Source organism: Podarcis muralis, chromosome 16 (genome assembly GCF_964188315.1).
Source record: "Podarcis muralis chromosome 16, rPodMur119.hap1.1, whole genome shotgun sequence".
Classification (NCBI taxonomy): domain Eukaryota; kingdom Metazoa; phylum Chordata; class Lepidosauria; order Squamata; family Lacertidae; genus Podarcis; species Podarcis muralis.
In genome coordinates, this window is record NC_135670.1 from 4,399,056 (window position 1) to 4,414,984 (window position 15,929).

Genomic DNA, 15,929 nt, shown 5'->3' on the forward strand with positions numbered 1-15,929 from the left:
CTGTGGTTTAACCCACAGCGCCACCCGCATCCCCTATTGAAGGTAACAGGGCCCTTTATATGTCCAGCTGTCCTTTGTCAACAATAATTTTTTCTGTGTTGAATATAGGAGCGTCTCCATCCCCATCGTTCTGCCCAGACACTGAGGTCCAGCGCTGAGGGCCTTCTGGCGGTTCCCTCGCTGCGAGAAGCCAAGGGTGCTGGGAACTGTAGCTCTGCAAGGGACAAGCTACAGTTCCCAGAATTCTTTGGGGGAAGCCAGGATTGTGTAAAGTGCTACGATAGTGTCTTAAATGTGGTGCAGGCATCCCCAACCTTCGGCCCTCCAGATGTTTTGGACTACAATTCCCATCATCCCTGACCACTGGTCCTATTAGCTAGGGATGATGGGAGTTGTAGGCCAAAACATCTGGAGGGCCGCATGTTGGGGATGCCTGGAATAAGGTCTAGGTCTCTTAGCTAGCTGTACTTTCAGACTCGGTTTTATGCCTGACAACCCACATTTGTAGAATGTTGATGTGTGTTCTAATCTGTTTTTAGTCTATCAATATTTTTTTTTTCATTTTAAATACCGTATTTTCCGCTCTCTAAGACGCACCAGACCACAAGACGCACCTAGTTTTTGGAGGAGGAAAACAAGAAAAAAAATATTCTGAATTTCAGAAGCCAGAACAGCAAGAGGGATCGCTGCGCAGTGAAAGCAGCAATCCCTCTTGCTGTTCTGGCTTCTGGGATAGCTGCGCAGCCTGCATTCGCTCCGTAAGACGCACACACATCTCCCCTTACTTTTTAGGAGGGGAAAAATGAGTCTTATAGAGCAAAAAATACGGTAGTTGTTTTTAACTGTTTTTTCACTGATAAATCTATTGTTCCTTTTTTGTAAACCACTTTGAGGTGTTGCTTTTTTTTTTACAATCAAGCAGTGTATAAATTTTATGAAATAAATAAAAAGAAATAAAACGAAGGGTGCTGAAATTTGTAAGGAGCTACACCCCCCAAAAAAAATCCCCTCACAGTCCTCAGAGTGGTTTAACAGTCAACCCGGGGAATTCTGGGAAATCTGGCTCTGTGAGGAAGGGGAATAGGGAGTCTCCTCTTTAACAACTCTCAACACCCTTAGCAAACACGTCAACTGATTCCTTCATTGCAGCAGGTTGGACTAGATGGCCCTTATGGGTCCCTTCCAACTCTATAATTCGGGTCCAAAATCCGTCTAGCTGTTGGGGCTCCCTGCAAGCAGCAAGGAATGCTGGGATCTGTAGTTTTGTGAGGAAGCCAGGACTCCTCCTGTTAGTCGCCAGTCGCTCGTTTGCAAAAAACTACCATTCCCAGGATGCCTTAAGGCCAGGCATCACCAAATTTGGCCCTCCAGCTGTTTTGGGACTACAACTCCCATCATCCCTGTTAGCTAGGGATGATGGGAGTTGTAGTCCCAAAACATCTGGAGGGCCGAGCCTGGGGGTGCACGCCTTAAGCTTTTGCAAACCGGGTTCAAATGATGCTGGCGACGAGACCGGGACGGGATGAGGGGCGCTGCTCACCGGACTCCATGGCCCAGTGTACCACCGGTTAACCCTCTGACACGGACCGCCATTGCATGCCCTCATGTCGGCTGGTTTGGTGCCGGCGCAGTTCTCCTCCACCTGCCCGTTGGCGGCGCTCGAAAGGCAGACCACTGAGCGCCGCTGGATCCCCGTCCCGCACTCGGCTGAGCACTGGAGAGGAGAAAGAGAGAATGCAAGAGACATTTCATAAGCTTTATCATACAACTGGCTCTTATAACCATGGTTTAGAGGTCCCGGGCCCTAAGGAAGTCAGACTATCCTCCACCAGGGCCAGGGCCTTCTCAGTGATGGCTCCGACCTGGTGGAATGCTCTGTCCCAGGAGACCAAGGCCCTGCAGGATTTAACCTCCTTCCGTCAGGCCTGTAAGACAGAGCTATTCCGCCTGGCCTTCGATTTGAATTCAGCCTGATCTTTTATTTCCCTTCTCTTCCCTCCCCCTCCCCCTTTATGAAGATCACCTGCTCTGAGACCCCACAGCTAATTCTCCCCTGGCCTCCTCGCTGGCCCAAGTAGGACCAATTCAGCCAGCTAGCCCTGGAGATTATCTAATGCTTATTTCCCCTAAATTGATTTCTGAATTTTGAATTTTATTGTTATTCGTGTTTTTATACTATATTTTATGCTGCTTTTACAATTAAGTATTTTAAATTTGTTGTTAGCTGAGCCCGGTTTTTGGGTATAAATAAAATTTTATCATCATCATCATCATAATTCCCCTCCTCAATATCCCAGCAGCCCAAGAGGCAGCTATTTCTTTGTATATAATTTTTATCAATTTCCTGCTTTTCCAATTTAAAATACAGTGGTACCCCGCAAGATGAACGCCTCGCAAGACGGAAAACCCGCTAGACGAAAGGGTTTTCCGTTTTGGAGGCGCTTCGCAAAACGAATTTCCCTATGGGCTTGCTTCGCAAGACGAAAGCCCATAGGGAAATCTCCGGGGACCTCTTTTAAATGCTAGCGGTGGGGAGCAAAGCCTTCCCCCCCCCCTCCGGCCTTCAGAAGAGGTCCAGGAAGGCTGGCGGGGGCCGAAAGGCTTTGCTCCCCACCGCCAGCATTTTAAAAGCAGTCCGGGATAGCAGGGAAGCGCTTCCCGCTATCCCGGACGGCTTTTGAAGGCAGGAGAGGTCCGCGAAGCCTGGGCGCGCTGATCTCAGCGCGCGCAGGCTTCGGCATGCCGGCAACTCTCCGCAAGCAGCGGCAGCGATGCCGCTGCTTGCGGAGAGGTCCGCGAAGCCTTGGCCGGACAGCTTTTGAAGGCAGGCGGGGGGGAGCAAAGACTTTGCAAAGGACCTCTTCTGAAGGCTGGCGGGGGCAAAAGTCTTTGTCCCCCCTGCCTGCCTTCCCAGGGGCTTTTAAATCGCCCCGGACAGCGGAGAGGTTCAGAAGAGGTTCCCAGCAAAGACTGGGAAGAGAGGCAGCCATTTCTAGCCTATCTCCCACAAACCATTCATATCTCACTTGCAGCAATTCCTGGGGTTCCGTTCAAAAAGTGCCTTGGAGTTAACTGAACGTCACACAAGTGAACCGAAGTGCATTGTGCAGCTATTTCCCCCCCAAATATATCCTTTATTAGGCATAGCAAACCACACATTATCAAACAGACACCGTATACAAATTGAGCAAAAATACGAGCTCAACATAAGAAGGTTTGTCACAGTCAGATCTTTAACTCCAGAGAAAACCAAGTTGCATAAATAATACAATACAACATTACCACACCACCAATCAATTAAGAACCACTAAATCTCTTTATAATGGCCCAGGTCTTTCTACATGGACAGCACTCAAAAATTCAGCCACTATTAAAGTAATTTGATCATTCCTGTCCGAGAGCAGGTCCTGAACTGTTGGTCGCATAGAATTGAGCTTATTGTGTTCTAAGGCCTCTAATAATGGTCTTCTGGCATAAATGCCAAAATCACAAGAAAAGAAAATATGCTCCAAAGTATCAGGTTCCTGTTTACTACATTTGCAGAGACGCTCTGATTCTGGGAGAGCTAAATATCTTCCTCTTACTATCATATTAAATCTGGCTAACGTAAACAGCCTGCACAATTCAAGATACTTCAGATTTGTCATGTTTCCCTTTTGAAAATCTCTACACAAAGGGAGATTTAAATAGAGAGGAGAGCAAGATTGCGCAGCTATTTATTTGAAGTATCGGAGAGCGGTTTGCGCGGCCAGAAACGGAAGCGAGGCAGGAGGGTAGCCGCGTAGCAGGAAACGCCTTTGCAGGGTTTTAATCTAGCTCTTGGAGAAATGGGGAATTTCGGGCTGGGGAAGAGAGACGAGGAAGACCCACGGGTTTAAAAAAAGGGGGAGAGGAGGTACCGTGTTGCTCCAGTCGCTGTAGAACCAGGTGCGCACGCAAGGCCCCATGTCGCAAACTTCGCTGGTTTTCGGGCGATGGTTCCCCGGGCAGTCGCTGTCGCGGAGCAAGTCGCCGTGGTTACTGACGCAGCGGACGTGGCGCGTCCGATGTCCGGTGCCGCAGAGGACCGAGCACTAGAAGGGGGAAGGAGTGTGGGATGGGAAACACAAGAGCAGTCAAGTACATCATTCCTAGAATGAAGATGTTTACACATGGGGAGGAATGTTTGTCCAGCCGGCAGGTAAACTTCCTGTTTCCTTCTGGGCTGGGACAGACTTCCTCTGCGTGTCACTAGAGGTGGGCGTGGCCTCACCTGTGCAGGTAACGACAAAAGCACAGGGCAGGGCAGCCATCTCTCTCTCTTTGACTACATGCATCGAAGAAGCAACATCTGCTTAGTCAAAGATGCTCTCTTGGCTTCCAGCTCTGCTGCCAAGAGGAAGGGGCCCGGGGCGAAGAGCCGTTGCTTCTGAGGACTGGTGACTGGGAGCGGCTGCCGAGACCACATAACACCGGTCTTGAAAGACCTACATTGGCTCCCAGTATGTTTCTGAGAACAATTCAAAGTGTTGGTGCTGACCTTGAAAGCCCTAAACGGCCTCGGTCCTGTATACCTGAAGGAGCGTCTCCACCACCACCGTTCAGCCCAGACACTGAGGTCCAGCTCCGAGGGCCTTCTGGCGGTTCCCTCATTGCGAGAAGTGAGGTTATAGGGAACCAGGCAGAGGGCCTTCTCGGTAGTGGCACCCGCCTTGTGGAACGCCCTCCCACCAGATGTGAAGGAAATAAGCAGCTAGCCTATCTTTAAAAGACATTTGAAGGCAGCCCTGTTCAGGGAAGATTTTAATATTTAATGCTGTATTGTTTTTAACACTTGATTGGGAGCCGCCCAGAGTGGCTGGGGAAACTCAGCCAGATGGGCGGGGTATAAATAATAAATTATTGTTGTTATTATTATTATTATTATTATTATTATTATTATTATTATTATTTCATCCATTCTTCCTGGCACTCCTGCTGAACGCACATTTCACATTGCCTTACATCAATGCCCATTTTGCAGGCATCCCTGATACCCTCCCCTAGTTTTTGCTGCTGCTTCCCACGCTGAAACAACCCCCCCAACGCCCCATCCTCTCCTCCCCCCGGCTACCACCGAATCCCTTACCGAGCTCCAGTTAGTGCGGACTTCCCAGCGGCTGCAAACCTGGACTTGGCAGGCCTGGGTGGCGTTGGGCTTCTCCAGCTGTGCGCACCTCTGGGGGTGCACCATGGTGCTGCGGTTGGCGTAGATCTGCCGGCACAGGACTTGGCGGTGCTGGGTGCCCAGGCCGCAGGATTTGCTGCAGGCTGACCACTCGCCCGCCTCCCAGCTGGAAAAGAGACGGACAGGGTGAGGAGGGAGTCGAATGAGCAGAGAAAAAAGGAATATCCCCTCGCAAGTGAAATAAAAAAAATTAAGGTCTTTGAAATATACTCGGAGTCGAGAGTGGATTTCATGCTCTTTATTCAGCTCATAGTGGTGAGGAGGAATGGAAGTTCCCCCAGAATGTCTGCTTTTTATACATTATTTACACAATGGGCCCCACGTGATTGGCTAATTCCGGGATTCTCCTGTAGGCCAATCAGGTTGCGGATTCACTTCCACCTGGAGTTGGATTGGGTGGCTCCTGTGGACCAATCAGACTGCTGCGTTCTGGATCCTATTCAACAGTCTTATATACCGTATTTTTCACTCTATAAGACGCACCAAGACCACAAGACACACCTAGTTTTTGGAGGAGGAAAACAAGAAAAAAAATATTTTGAATCTCAGAAGCCAGAACAGCAAGAGGGATCGCTACACAGTGAAAGCAGCAATCCCTCTTGCTGTTCTGGCTTCTGGGATAGCGGCGCAGCCTGCATTCGCTCCATAAGACGCACACACATTTCCCCTTACTTTTTAGGAGGGGAAAAGTGAGTCTTATAGAGCAAAAAATACGGTATATAATAAATGTTCATCAATGTACCAAGCAAACACATACATAAATATATAAACCACATGTCTGAAGCAGCACAGGAAAACACCCCTGGAACCATATTGACTCCCAAACTGACAAAATGTTTTCTCTGCAAGGTCAAAGGAAAATGGAAAAGCCTCTCCCCATTGTCTTTTCATTTACAAAACCTGTCTTAAGGGTATATCTGTGTATGAATAGGGTGAGCCTGTGACCTGGCTCAGGAAGTAAGTATTTGTCACTACAGAAGACTGGCCAGGCTCCCCAGGGTATCCAATCAAGTGAGCATTAACAGGTAACCTGCCAGGGTTATGCAAACCTATAATATCCGCTGGGGACAAATTGTGCTCTGTATTCTTGCAACAGAGGCTGCTGTTGCTGCTGCTGCTGAAACCCTCCGTTGAGCAAGGGACAGCAAAATCACGGGGCACCAGGGTTTCTGCAGAGAGGGGTTTCTATCTCTGTGACAAGCAGAGGCGGCTGGGGCCCGTGGGGTGTCTTGCTCAAGATGGTGGTGACCTACTCAAAAGTAGACCGTCATTTCCCCAAAGTCCACACAAGCAAATTTTAATAGGGACAGAGGAAGTTGCCCAATGCCAGAGTCCGGGGGTGTTGTCACGAGGCCTCCAGGCCTGCAGAGGGCAGCAGCTGCCTCAAAAGGAGACCCATAAGAGGCAAGGGTGGACTGGACACTCACTAGGCTGGGCAGGGCTCCGTGTTGCAGGCTTCCTCCGACACGATGGGCTTGGGGATCAGGTGGCATTTCTCCTCTCCCACCTCCTCTTGTGTAACGCGAGAGATGCATTGGTAGACAGACTGCCAGAAACCTGTAGAGAAAGGTGGTGATACTAGCAAATTGTGTCTTTTAAAAATCAAGTTTCTAGTCCTCAAGGCAATCGAGGGGCCGAGAACCAGAGAACTCAGCATCTACTGGCAAACGTGGTCCTGCCACATGGTCTGAACGCCTCTCCCTTTCCTTTGTGCGGTGGCTTCGTTCTCGCCATTGCTGCGGGGGCGCCTAACGAGCTTAGAGGATTAAAAAAAACTCGCAACGCTTGTTTGGCGCTTTCTCAGAGCGTTCCGCGGGCCTAATCCTTACCACAACGGCCTTCTGAGGGTTGTGAAGCGCTTAAGAGACCGCCGTAGCTGAGTGGCAGGTGCGGCGTTTCAATAAAAGCAAATACATTTTAAAATTCCCCCCATTTTGCAGATGGGGCAAACTGAGGCCGAGAGCGCGTGGTTCAGCTATGGGTAGCGAGTGAGTTTGTGGCAGTTCTGAGATTCAAACCAGGGACTTCCCCAATTTGCAGCTAATCTTCCTACTCCATGGCGCTCTATAAAGCCATAGAGGGGGATTAAAACTGCTAATAGCCGAGAGAGGACTGGGCCATTGCAGGCATGGACAGCCACTTACTGTACTCTGTCTGACCTCTTGCTTACCTCTAAGTCCAGCGGGCGACACTGCCGGTCGCCTTCTTCCACCTTAAGTCTCAGTTCCGCCCTTGCAGAATCGAGAGGCAGTGTGGCACAGTGGTTAGGGCACCAGGCAAGGACTTGGGAGAGACCGGGGTTCAGAAATCCCCTCTGGGTGTGACCTTGGGGGTCAGGCGCCACCTCTTCGCCCAACCTACCTCGCAAGGTTCTTGGCGGGATTTAAATGAGGAGAACTGCACACACCTTCTGGAGCGGCGTGGATGGGATGCGCATGCAATGGACGCAACTTAGTAAGGAGGTGGGACAAAACTAGAATGATCACTCTACGTGGGGCTGCCCTTGAGATTGACCCAGAAACTCCAGCGGGTGCAAATTGCCACGGCGAGACTCCTTACGGGGTCTTCGCTGCGAGATCACATTCACCCGGTGCTATACCAGCTGCACTGGCTCCCGGTGGAGTACAGGATCAGGTTTAAGGTGCTGGTTTTAATCTTTAAAGCCCTATACGGCCTAGGACCCTCGTACCTACAGGACCGCCTCTCCTGGTATGTCCCACAGAGGACCTTATGGTCTTCAAACAAAAACATCTTGGAGGTCCCAGGGCACAGGGAGGTTAGGCTGGCCTCAACTAGGGCCAGGGTCTTTTCAGTACTGGCCCCGACTTGGTGGAACGCTCTGTCACAAGAGACTAGGGCCCTGCGGGACTTGACATCTTTCCGCAGGGCCTGCAAGACGGAGCTGTTCCACCAGGCCTTTGGCCAAGACACAGTCTGACCCCCTCCTTCCGTAATCCTCACAGAACTCTAGCCCAATGATTGCCATTAATTTGATTTTGAATTGATTTTAAAAGGAATTGATTTTAGAATGCTGTGTTACTTTTATTGTTGTTAGCCGCTCTGAGCCCGGCTTCGGCTGGGGAGGGCGGGATATAAATTATTATTATTATTATTATTATTATTATTATTATTATTATTATTATTATTATTATTCTCTGGCGCCCCCTACTGTCCCAATGGGCGCCAGCTGTAAGAGGCTAGTAAGTCGACCCAAACCTCCATGTGCAGGAGCAGTCTACCTCTGAATACCAGCTGCCAAGGGAAATAGGACTTACCTTTCCCGCAGGTGGCAGAGCAGTCGGTATTGCCAATTCGCCTCCAGTAGAAGTCCTGCAGGGGGTCCGAGCCGTGCTGGACAGGAGGGGGCGGGGGCGGGAGGGGCGGGACACGGACATTCCTTTGCAGGGTCCCGGGGCTCCTCCCCGATTGGCCAGACGAGACGGGAGGGGGCGGAGCTGCGGCACGGCTCCTCCCCGATTGGCCGGACGAAGCTGGGAGGCGGGCCGGGCTGAGGTTCCGGGCATCTGCGGGCACAGGGCGCTGGTGGCTGGGCGGGGGCTCCATCTGGTTGCCCGAGGAAACCACAGTCAAGGCACCTGGCAGGTACGGAGTGGGAAGAAAGAGAAAGGTGATTTTTTTGCTCCACAAAGGGTGTCGGCTAAAAAAGACATGGCACAAAAGGAATATGCTCAGGGATGGAGGAGGAAAACACAAGTCTGCCACCTAAAACAGGCATAGCACCGAAGGAAAACGGATTGGGATGGAGGAGGAAAGAAGCAAACACAGAGGTTTGGGGTTTTTTTGCCTGCCACATGAGGGGAGGGGGTGGTTTGCTCACCAAAGTCCTGCCGGGGGCTACGTAGGTCAGGAGTGGGGGTCTCCGGCTGTACAGAGGCCAGGAAGAATTGATAAGAGACGCCAGGATTGTCTTGCTGGAAGATCATCTGTGGGAGGCAGCAGAAAAGGAATTAAAGCAGGGCATGGGAGGAAGGGGGGCAACGTAAAATGAGCACCTCAAGTCCCCTTCCCCGTTGGGAATTAACAGTTCCCTTCCTCTTTTTTTGGTGGGGGGGGGCAGAAACAGAGCCTTGGGATCCCTTTCCCAGTGTGAACATCAGAGAAAAGTCCTGCTGGGTCAGACAAAATCACCTCCATGAAGCCCCTATTGTCTGTCCTCAGAATCTGATTATGAAGGTAGACTCTGTCTGGATCTGGGGGCTCTACCTAGCTACTGCAGACCCCACCCCCCATCATCAGTCTGCCTTGAACTCTCTCCCCACTTTAAAGACGTCTCAGCTGAAATACAAAAATTAAGGTCATATATATATATATATATATGTTTATAAATGTACCAACAAAGCGCATACATAGATGTGCGGACCACGTGTCTGGATCAGAACAGGAAGACCGCCCTGAAACCATTTTGACTCCCAAACTGACCAAATGTTTTCTCTGCAAGGAGGGAGGGCAAGAATCGGGTAATCACCATCTCAAAGAAATGGGCAGACTACCAGGAAAGGCAATCAGGTAAGGCATTATCAGATAACCTGGCAGACAGGAAAAACAAGAACATTCAAATTTCTGTTGTAGACCACGTTTTCTGTGATGTATATGTATGATTTTTTTGGGGGGGTGTCTTGGGATACACCCTTTCTGTGATGTACCGGTAGGTTGTATGGAGGGGTGGCCTTGAGCTCCAGGGCAGGGAAATGTCTATATAAGGGCAAGCACACCTGGGTTCTGGGTCCTCCTCCCTCCTGCGTGTGAGGGGAGCACCCTGTTGCAACAGCTTTAATAAAGATCAGGCTTACTAGCTGCTTTGCTTCTCAATATTCTCTGGTTGGCCTCTGTTATTTTCTCCTACCGATGGAGAACCTACAAAGGACTCTATAAGGGCTCTTGTGTCCCCCATAAGGGAGTAAGGGCAGATTTTTGTTTATGACACAGCCCATTGTCGTGCACCGTCTCCTGCAGTTCCATGCGTGGCAAAAAAAGGGTTCAAGCACATTCTTACCACTGTTGCTGCTCCTTAGGTGGAGAAGGACAAATCCTGTCTTGGAGGCCCCTCCCACCCAAATACGGACAGACCCCTCCCATGGCTAATTTCGGATTCTCTTCCCCACATACTCTGCACCCAAATAACCCAAAGAAAAGGATTTTCTTCAAACTACACCCATTTCATTTGCCTATATTTGCATCTCTATAGATTAGGCCATTTTGGAGAGCCAAGGTGCATTGGACAGAAGGCTTTGCTCCTATCTGTGCTCATACTTCTAATCTTTGGACTGCCTTATGACTTTGCAAACCACACTTTTCCAACCTGGAAATAGAAGCTGAAATAGACTCGGAGTCCTGTAGTGATTTCATGCTCTTTATTGCTGCTTTTAAAAGAGGGATTAAATTGCCCCCCAAACCTCAGGCTTTTATATACATTATTTACACAGTGAGTCCCGTCTGATTGGCTGATCCTGCTTCCCTCCTGGAGCCTGATTGGTCTTTTCCTGCAGGCCAATCAGCTGTTGCATTCTAGGATCCTACTTGCCTATTGTTCTAGGATCCAAGCTTAGTTCAGTGGACGCTCAGGTTGCAAACGTGATCCATGCGGGATGCACGTTCGCAACCTGCAGAGTTCGCAACCTGCAGCAATGCGTCTGCGCACGTGCGGGTTGCGATTCGGCGTGTCTGCGCATGCACAAAGTTCAATTTAGCGCGTCTGCACATGCGTGACTGTCAAAACCCAGAAGTAACCCGTTCCAGTACTTCCGGGTTTCGGCGGTCCGTAACCCAAAAAAACGCAACGTGAAGTGGCTGAACCCGAGGTAAGACTACATAACAGAAAGCTTAAGGATCAATGATTATTTCTTAAACTTATCAATTGCTGCTTTTTTTTTAATAACAAAAGTAACTCAAAGCCACTTGCGACAATAAATAAATTCACACACCTGTTAAAACCAGCATAAAACAAAACCGAGGGAAATCTGAGAGTCCTGAGGACTAGGAACTTGGGTTTTTTAAGCGAATCAACGAAAGCGGAGCCCCACCTCCTCCTTGACAAAAGAGGCAGAGATCTGCATTTGGGGTGAGCCACAGACGTCCAAGCAGCACCCGATTCAACCTCTCCTCTCCCTGAGACCCCACCCCACCCCACTGCGTACTCACATACACATCTATAGGTTCTGTCGTGGGACCCTCTGCGGTCAGGGACTCGCCCTCCCTCCGGTCGCTTCCTGGGCGGCTGTACACAAAGACGGTGCCAGCTGCCTCGTAGCGCCCTGGCGGGTTCACCGCCCAGTTCCCGTTGATGATGGATTTGCCACTGTGGCTCCGAAGGGCTGGGAGATTTGGGGGCATAGGGATTGGGGGGGGGGAGAGAGAGAGTGTCAACAGCAACATGAAGCTACAGCTCCTTCAAAGTCCCTCCTCCCCTCGCTCTGTGGCCCCCCCATCCACCGCCATTGCAATTTTAATTTTTATTATTTTTATTATTCCCCCCCTTTTTTTAATTTCAGGATTTTTACGTACATTATATTATCTCCTTCCATTTTTTTTAATTTCCCGTACAATTTTGCAATTTATATTTTTATTCCCTCATTCCAGGTGCAGCTTGCTTTTCATAAAGACAACCGCTCAATTGGGTTTACAAGATTATCAGTCAAAACAGGTCAAGGTAAAAGTAAAGGGACCCCTGACCATTAGGTCCAGTCGTGGTCGACTCTGGGGTTGCGGCGCTCATCTCGCTTTACGGGTCAAGGCAGCCGGCGTACAGCTTCTGGGTCATGTGGCCAGCATGACTAAGCCGCTTCTGGCGAAACCAGAGCAGCGCACGGAAACGCCGTTTACCTTCCCGCCAGAGCGGGACCTATTTATCTACTTGCACTTTGATGTGCTTTCGAACTGCTAGGTTGGCAGGAGCAGGGACCGAGCAACGGGAGCTCACCCCGTTGCGGGGACTCGAACCGCCGACCTTCTGATCGGCAAGTCCTAGGCTCTGTGGTTTAACCCACAGCGCCACCCGCGTCCCAAAACAGGTCAAAGGAACGGAACGCTCAAATCAAACTCCGTGTCAAGGCTAAAATGCTCGTCAACATTCTACACATTGCCTATAACAAAAAAAAAATATTTTTAGCAGGTGCCGCAAAGAGGAGAGGGAAGGCACCCACCTGGCGTCAATCGGCAGGGAGTTTCGAAGTGCGGGCGCTGCCACACTAAAAAATTGGTTTCTTACAAACACAGGGTGAGTATTTTGTGGCACCTGTAACAGAGTCATGAGATGGGAAGGAGGGTGGGGTAACTCAGAGAACCAAGGCCCCCACCCTGAAGCCACCTTGGAAAGAATGGCAGAATGCCTCTGAGCCCGTACAGAGTGCACTTGGGTCGCCAGAGAGAAACGCAGCCTGCCTGCCTTCTCCCTGCCCATAGATCTGGCATTAATAATAATAATTTAAAAAATTTATTTACCCCCCCGCCCTTCCCAGTTCAAAAACCGGGCTCAGGGCAGCTAACAACAAATTTAAAACACTTTAAAACACATAAATATCAAAGCAGCATAAAATACAGTATAAAAACATGAATGACAATAAAATTCAAAAATCAATTAGATAATCCCCAGGGCTAGCTGGCTGAATTGCTCCTACTTGGGCCAGCGAGGAGGTCAGGGGAGAGTTAGCTGTGGGGTCTCAGAGCGGGTGATCTTCATAAAAGGGGCGGGAAGGGAAGTTAAATAAAACATCAGGCTGAATTCAAATTAAAAGACAGGCAGGATAGCTCTGTCTTACAGGCCCAATGGAAGGAGGTTAAATCCTGCAGTGCCCTAGTCTCATGGGACAGAGCATTCCACCAGGTCGGGGCCATCACTGAGAAGGCCCTGGCCCTGGTGGAGGATAGTCTGACTTCCTTGGAGCCCGGGACCTCTAAACCATGGTTATAAGAGCCAGTTGTATGATAAAGCTTATGAAATGTCACTTGCATTCCCTCTTTCTCCTCTCCAGTGCTCAGCCGAGTGCGGGACGGGGATCCAGCGGCGCTCGGTGGTCTGCCTTTCCAGCGCCGCCAATGGGCAGGTGGAGGAGAACTGCGCCGGCACCAAACCAGCCGACATGAGGGCATGCAATGGCGGTCTGTGCCAGAGGGTCAACCGGTGGTACACTGGGCCATGGAGTCCGGTGAGCAGCGCCCCTCATCCCGTCCCGGTCTCGTCGCTGAGAAGGCCCTGGCCCTGGTGGAGTATAGTCTGACTTCCTTAGGACCCTGGACCTCTAAACTATGGTTATTCATGGACCTTAAGGTCCTCTGCGGGGCAGACCAGGAGAGGCGGTCCCGTAAATACGAGGGGCCTAAGCCAGCACATTAAGGAGTAGAGGGCTTCTACCTTGGATGATGATGATGATGATGATGATTTATTACTCTTCCCCGCTTGAGCTGTTCCCAGTGAAACCAGCCCTTTATTAACAACAATGAGGACTAGAATCTTACTTTATTTTTACAGGAAGATTTGCAGCTTAATGGCAGGGCACACACTTTGCAGGCAAAAGGTCCCTGGGCTCAGTCCTCAACCTCTCCAGATGGGAAAGTCCCCCTTTATGATACCCTGCAGAGCCTCTGCCAGTCAGTGTAGACTATACTGCGCTAGATGGCCCAATTGTCTGCGCTGGTAAGAGGCTCCGCTTGTCCAACTGTTGAATTTCTATGTGCGTGCACGGAGAACATCTTCAAGAAGCGGATTCATAAACCCACCGAATTAAACAAACTACAACCCCCCGACTAAACAGCATAAACACATACCCAGGTAGTTAGGGCTGCGGGTCATTTCCTTAACCTGGATTCGGGTGGCGCCTGCCGGGATCTCCAGGATGCGGTGGTACCCAATGGGCACGTCTGTGTCGCTGAAATTCCCCACGACCAGCTTGCAGGTGGTGTGGTCCCCGCCGCAAACCCCGCAGCTGTCCAGCGTGCGATTCGAACCCAGGACCCCGTCGCAACCGGGAGTCTGGCGAGGCCATGGGAAAAGAGAAACGAGTTCGAGAGATGAGCCGAAGTCTGAGCAAGGACAAGGGGCGTCCCCTTTCATACAGAGGGCAACATCTGGTTCTCCAGATGTTCTCTGATGCCTCCTTCATCCCCCTGCAGCCCAGAAATATATTTTCTCCTCCCTCTCGGGTGCTGCCACCTCCTCCTCCTCCAAGCCCTCCTTAAAAAAACCAGGTCCCTTCCCTTGGAATTAGCAAAGCTGACAGATCTGATAAGACAAAACCCCAAAAATATAATCCAGAAACAATGCAAATGTTTAAATGATGATTTATGTAGGCAAGGATTAAGTGTAAGGTGTTGGTTGTGTTTAGAACAGATTTATGAAAGATTTAGAAAACTTATTGATTAGAATATTTGTATGAGATTGTATGGGAATAATACGGAATAACAGATGCAAATTTGCTTAAAATGTATATAGGAAGTGCAGCGTAATGCGATGGAAGTCAAACAAGGAAGTTTTATTGTTGAGATATTTGTGGAGTGAATTTGGAGGAAATTCTTCCAGTTTTTCTTCTTTTTGCAATTTTTCTTCTTATTTTTTATTTTCTTTCTATTCTCTTTTTTGTTCTTTTTTTATATGTGTGTGCTTATCTGAAAAAATGTGTATGTATGTATTTGTATGTATTTTGCAATAATTATGTTAAATAAAATTTAATATTAAAAAACAACAACAACCAGATCCCTTCCAGGTTAACAAGTCAACAACGAGTGAGTAACTCACAAGGCACTGCCCGGCCACGCAGATGTCCTGGGAGGAGGATTCGCACGGGGTCCCATCCTGCACTTTCTCCGTGTGTCGCACGTAGAAGCGGTAGCCGATGGGGCGGCAGTTCAGCTCGCAGCGCTGGGACCCCCGAACTGCATTATGGGAGGAGAGGGAAGGAGAAGGGTCAGTAGGATCAGGGGGGGGGGGGGACCACGTTCATTCTTAGTCGCCTGGGGCGATCATGGGCTCCTTTCCAGGTAACCAGAGAAGAATTTGCAAGTAGAAAGTACTGGAAGCAAGCGCAAATTAACCAACGGACCTCAGGAGGGGGCAGTAAAGTTTAGGGTTAGGGGTTTTGGGGACCCTCTGCAAGGCTGTGTCTCTAGGACCTTGAACCCGAGTCAAAGCCTTGACAGAGAGACAAAGACTTTTGCCCTATCTGCTCTTAACAAAGGAATAAATTGATTTGGTTGTCATGACTATCCCCTACACTGTGGGCAAGAAAGGATTGTTCAAAAGGGGTTGCGAGATGGTGGTGTTTAGAAGCTCCCACACTGAGGACTAGAATCTTGAGACCGAGGCAAAACATTAACGAGGAGTCAGAGCTGCTCTGCAAACTCTGGCCAGTTTTTTAAAATACCAATCCTGCCTTGGGAATCTTGGTAAGAATTAGGTGGAATCTAAAGGTAAAGGAACCCCTGAACAATAGGTCCAGTTGTGGATGACTCTGGGGTTGCGGCACTCATCTCACTTTATTGGCCAAGGGAGCTGGCGTACGGCTTCCGGATCATGAGACCAGCATGACTAAGCCGGTTCTGGCGAACCAGAGCAGCACACGGAAACGCCGTTTACCTTCCCGCTGGAGCAGTACCTATTTATCTACTTGCACTTTGAGGTGCTTTCGAACTGCTAGGTGGGCAGGAGCAGGGACCGAGCAACGGAGCTCACCCCGTCACAGGGATTCGAACGCGCCACCCGCATCCCCTTAGG

At 49.8% G+C, this 15,929-nt stretch overlaps 1 protein-coding gene across 2 annotated transcripts in view; it reads right to left on the reverse strand.

The window, feature by feature from the left end:
• ADAMTSL4 (ADAMTS like 4) overlaps positions 1-15,929 on the reverse strand; it is an 80,291-nt gene that overhangs the window by 6,010 nt on the left and 58,352 nt on the right. For both annotated transcript variants that reach the window (XM_028709878.2, XM_028709876.2), the window contains 9 exons: positions 14,955-15,091; positions 13,988-14,192; positions 11,366-11,538; positions 9,045-9,150; positions 8,482-8,802; positions 6,634-6,763; positions 5,108-5,312; positions 3,900-4,073; positions 1,541-1,714 (listed from right to left, as the gene is read on the reverse strand). In XM_028709878.2, the coding sequence (XP_028565711.2) occupies positions 1,541-1,714; positions 3,900-4,073; positions 5,108-5,312; positions 6,634-6,763; positions 8,482-8,802; positions 9,045-9,150; positions 11,366-11,538; positions 13,988-14,192; positions 14,955-15,091 (1,625 nt within the window). The remainder of the gene's footprint in view (positions 1-1,540; positions 1,715-3,899; positions 4,074-5,107; positions 5,313-6,633; positions 6,764-8,481; positions 8,803-9,044; positions 9,151-11,365; positions 11,539-13,987; positions 14,193-14,954; positions 15,092-15,929) is intronic.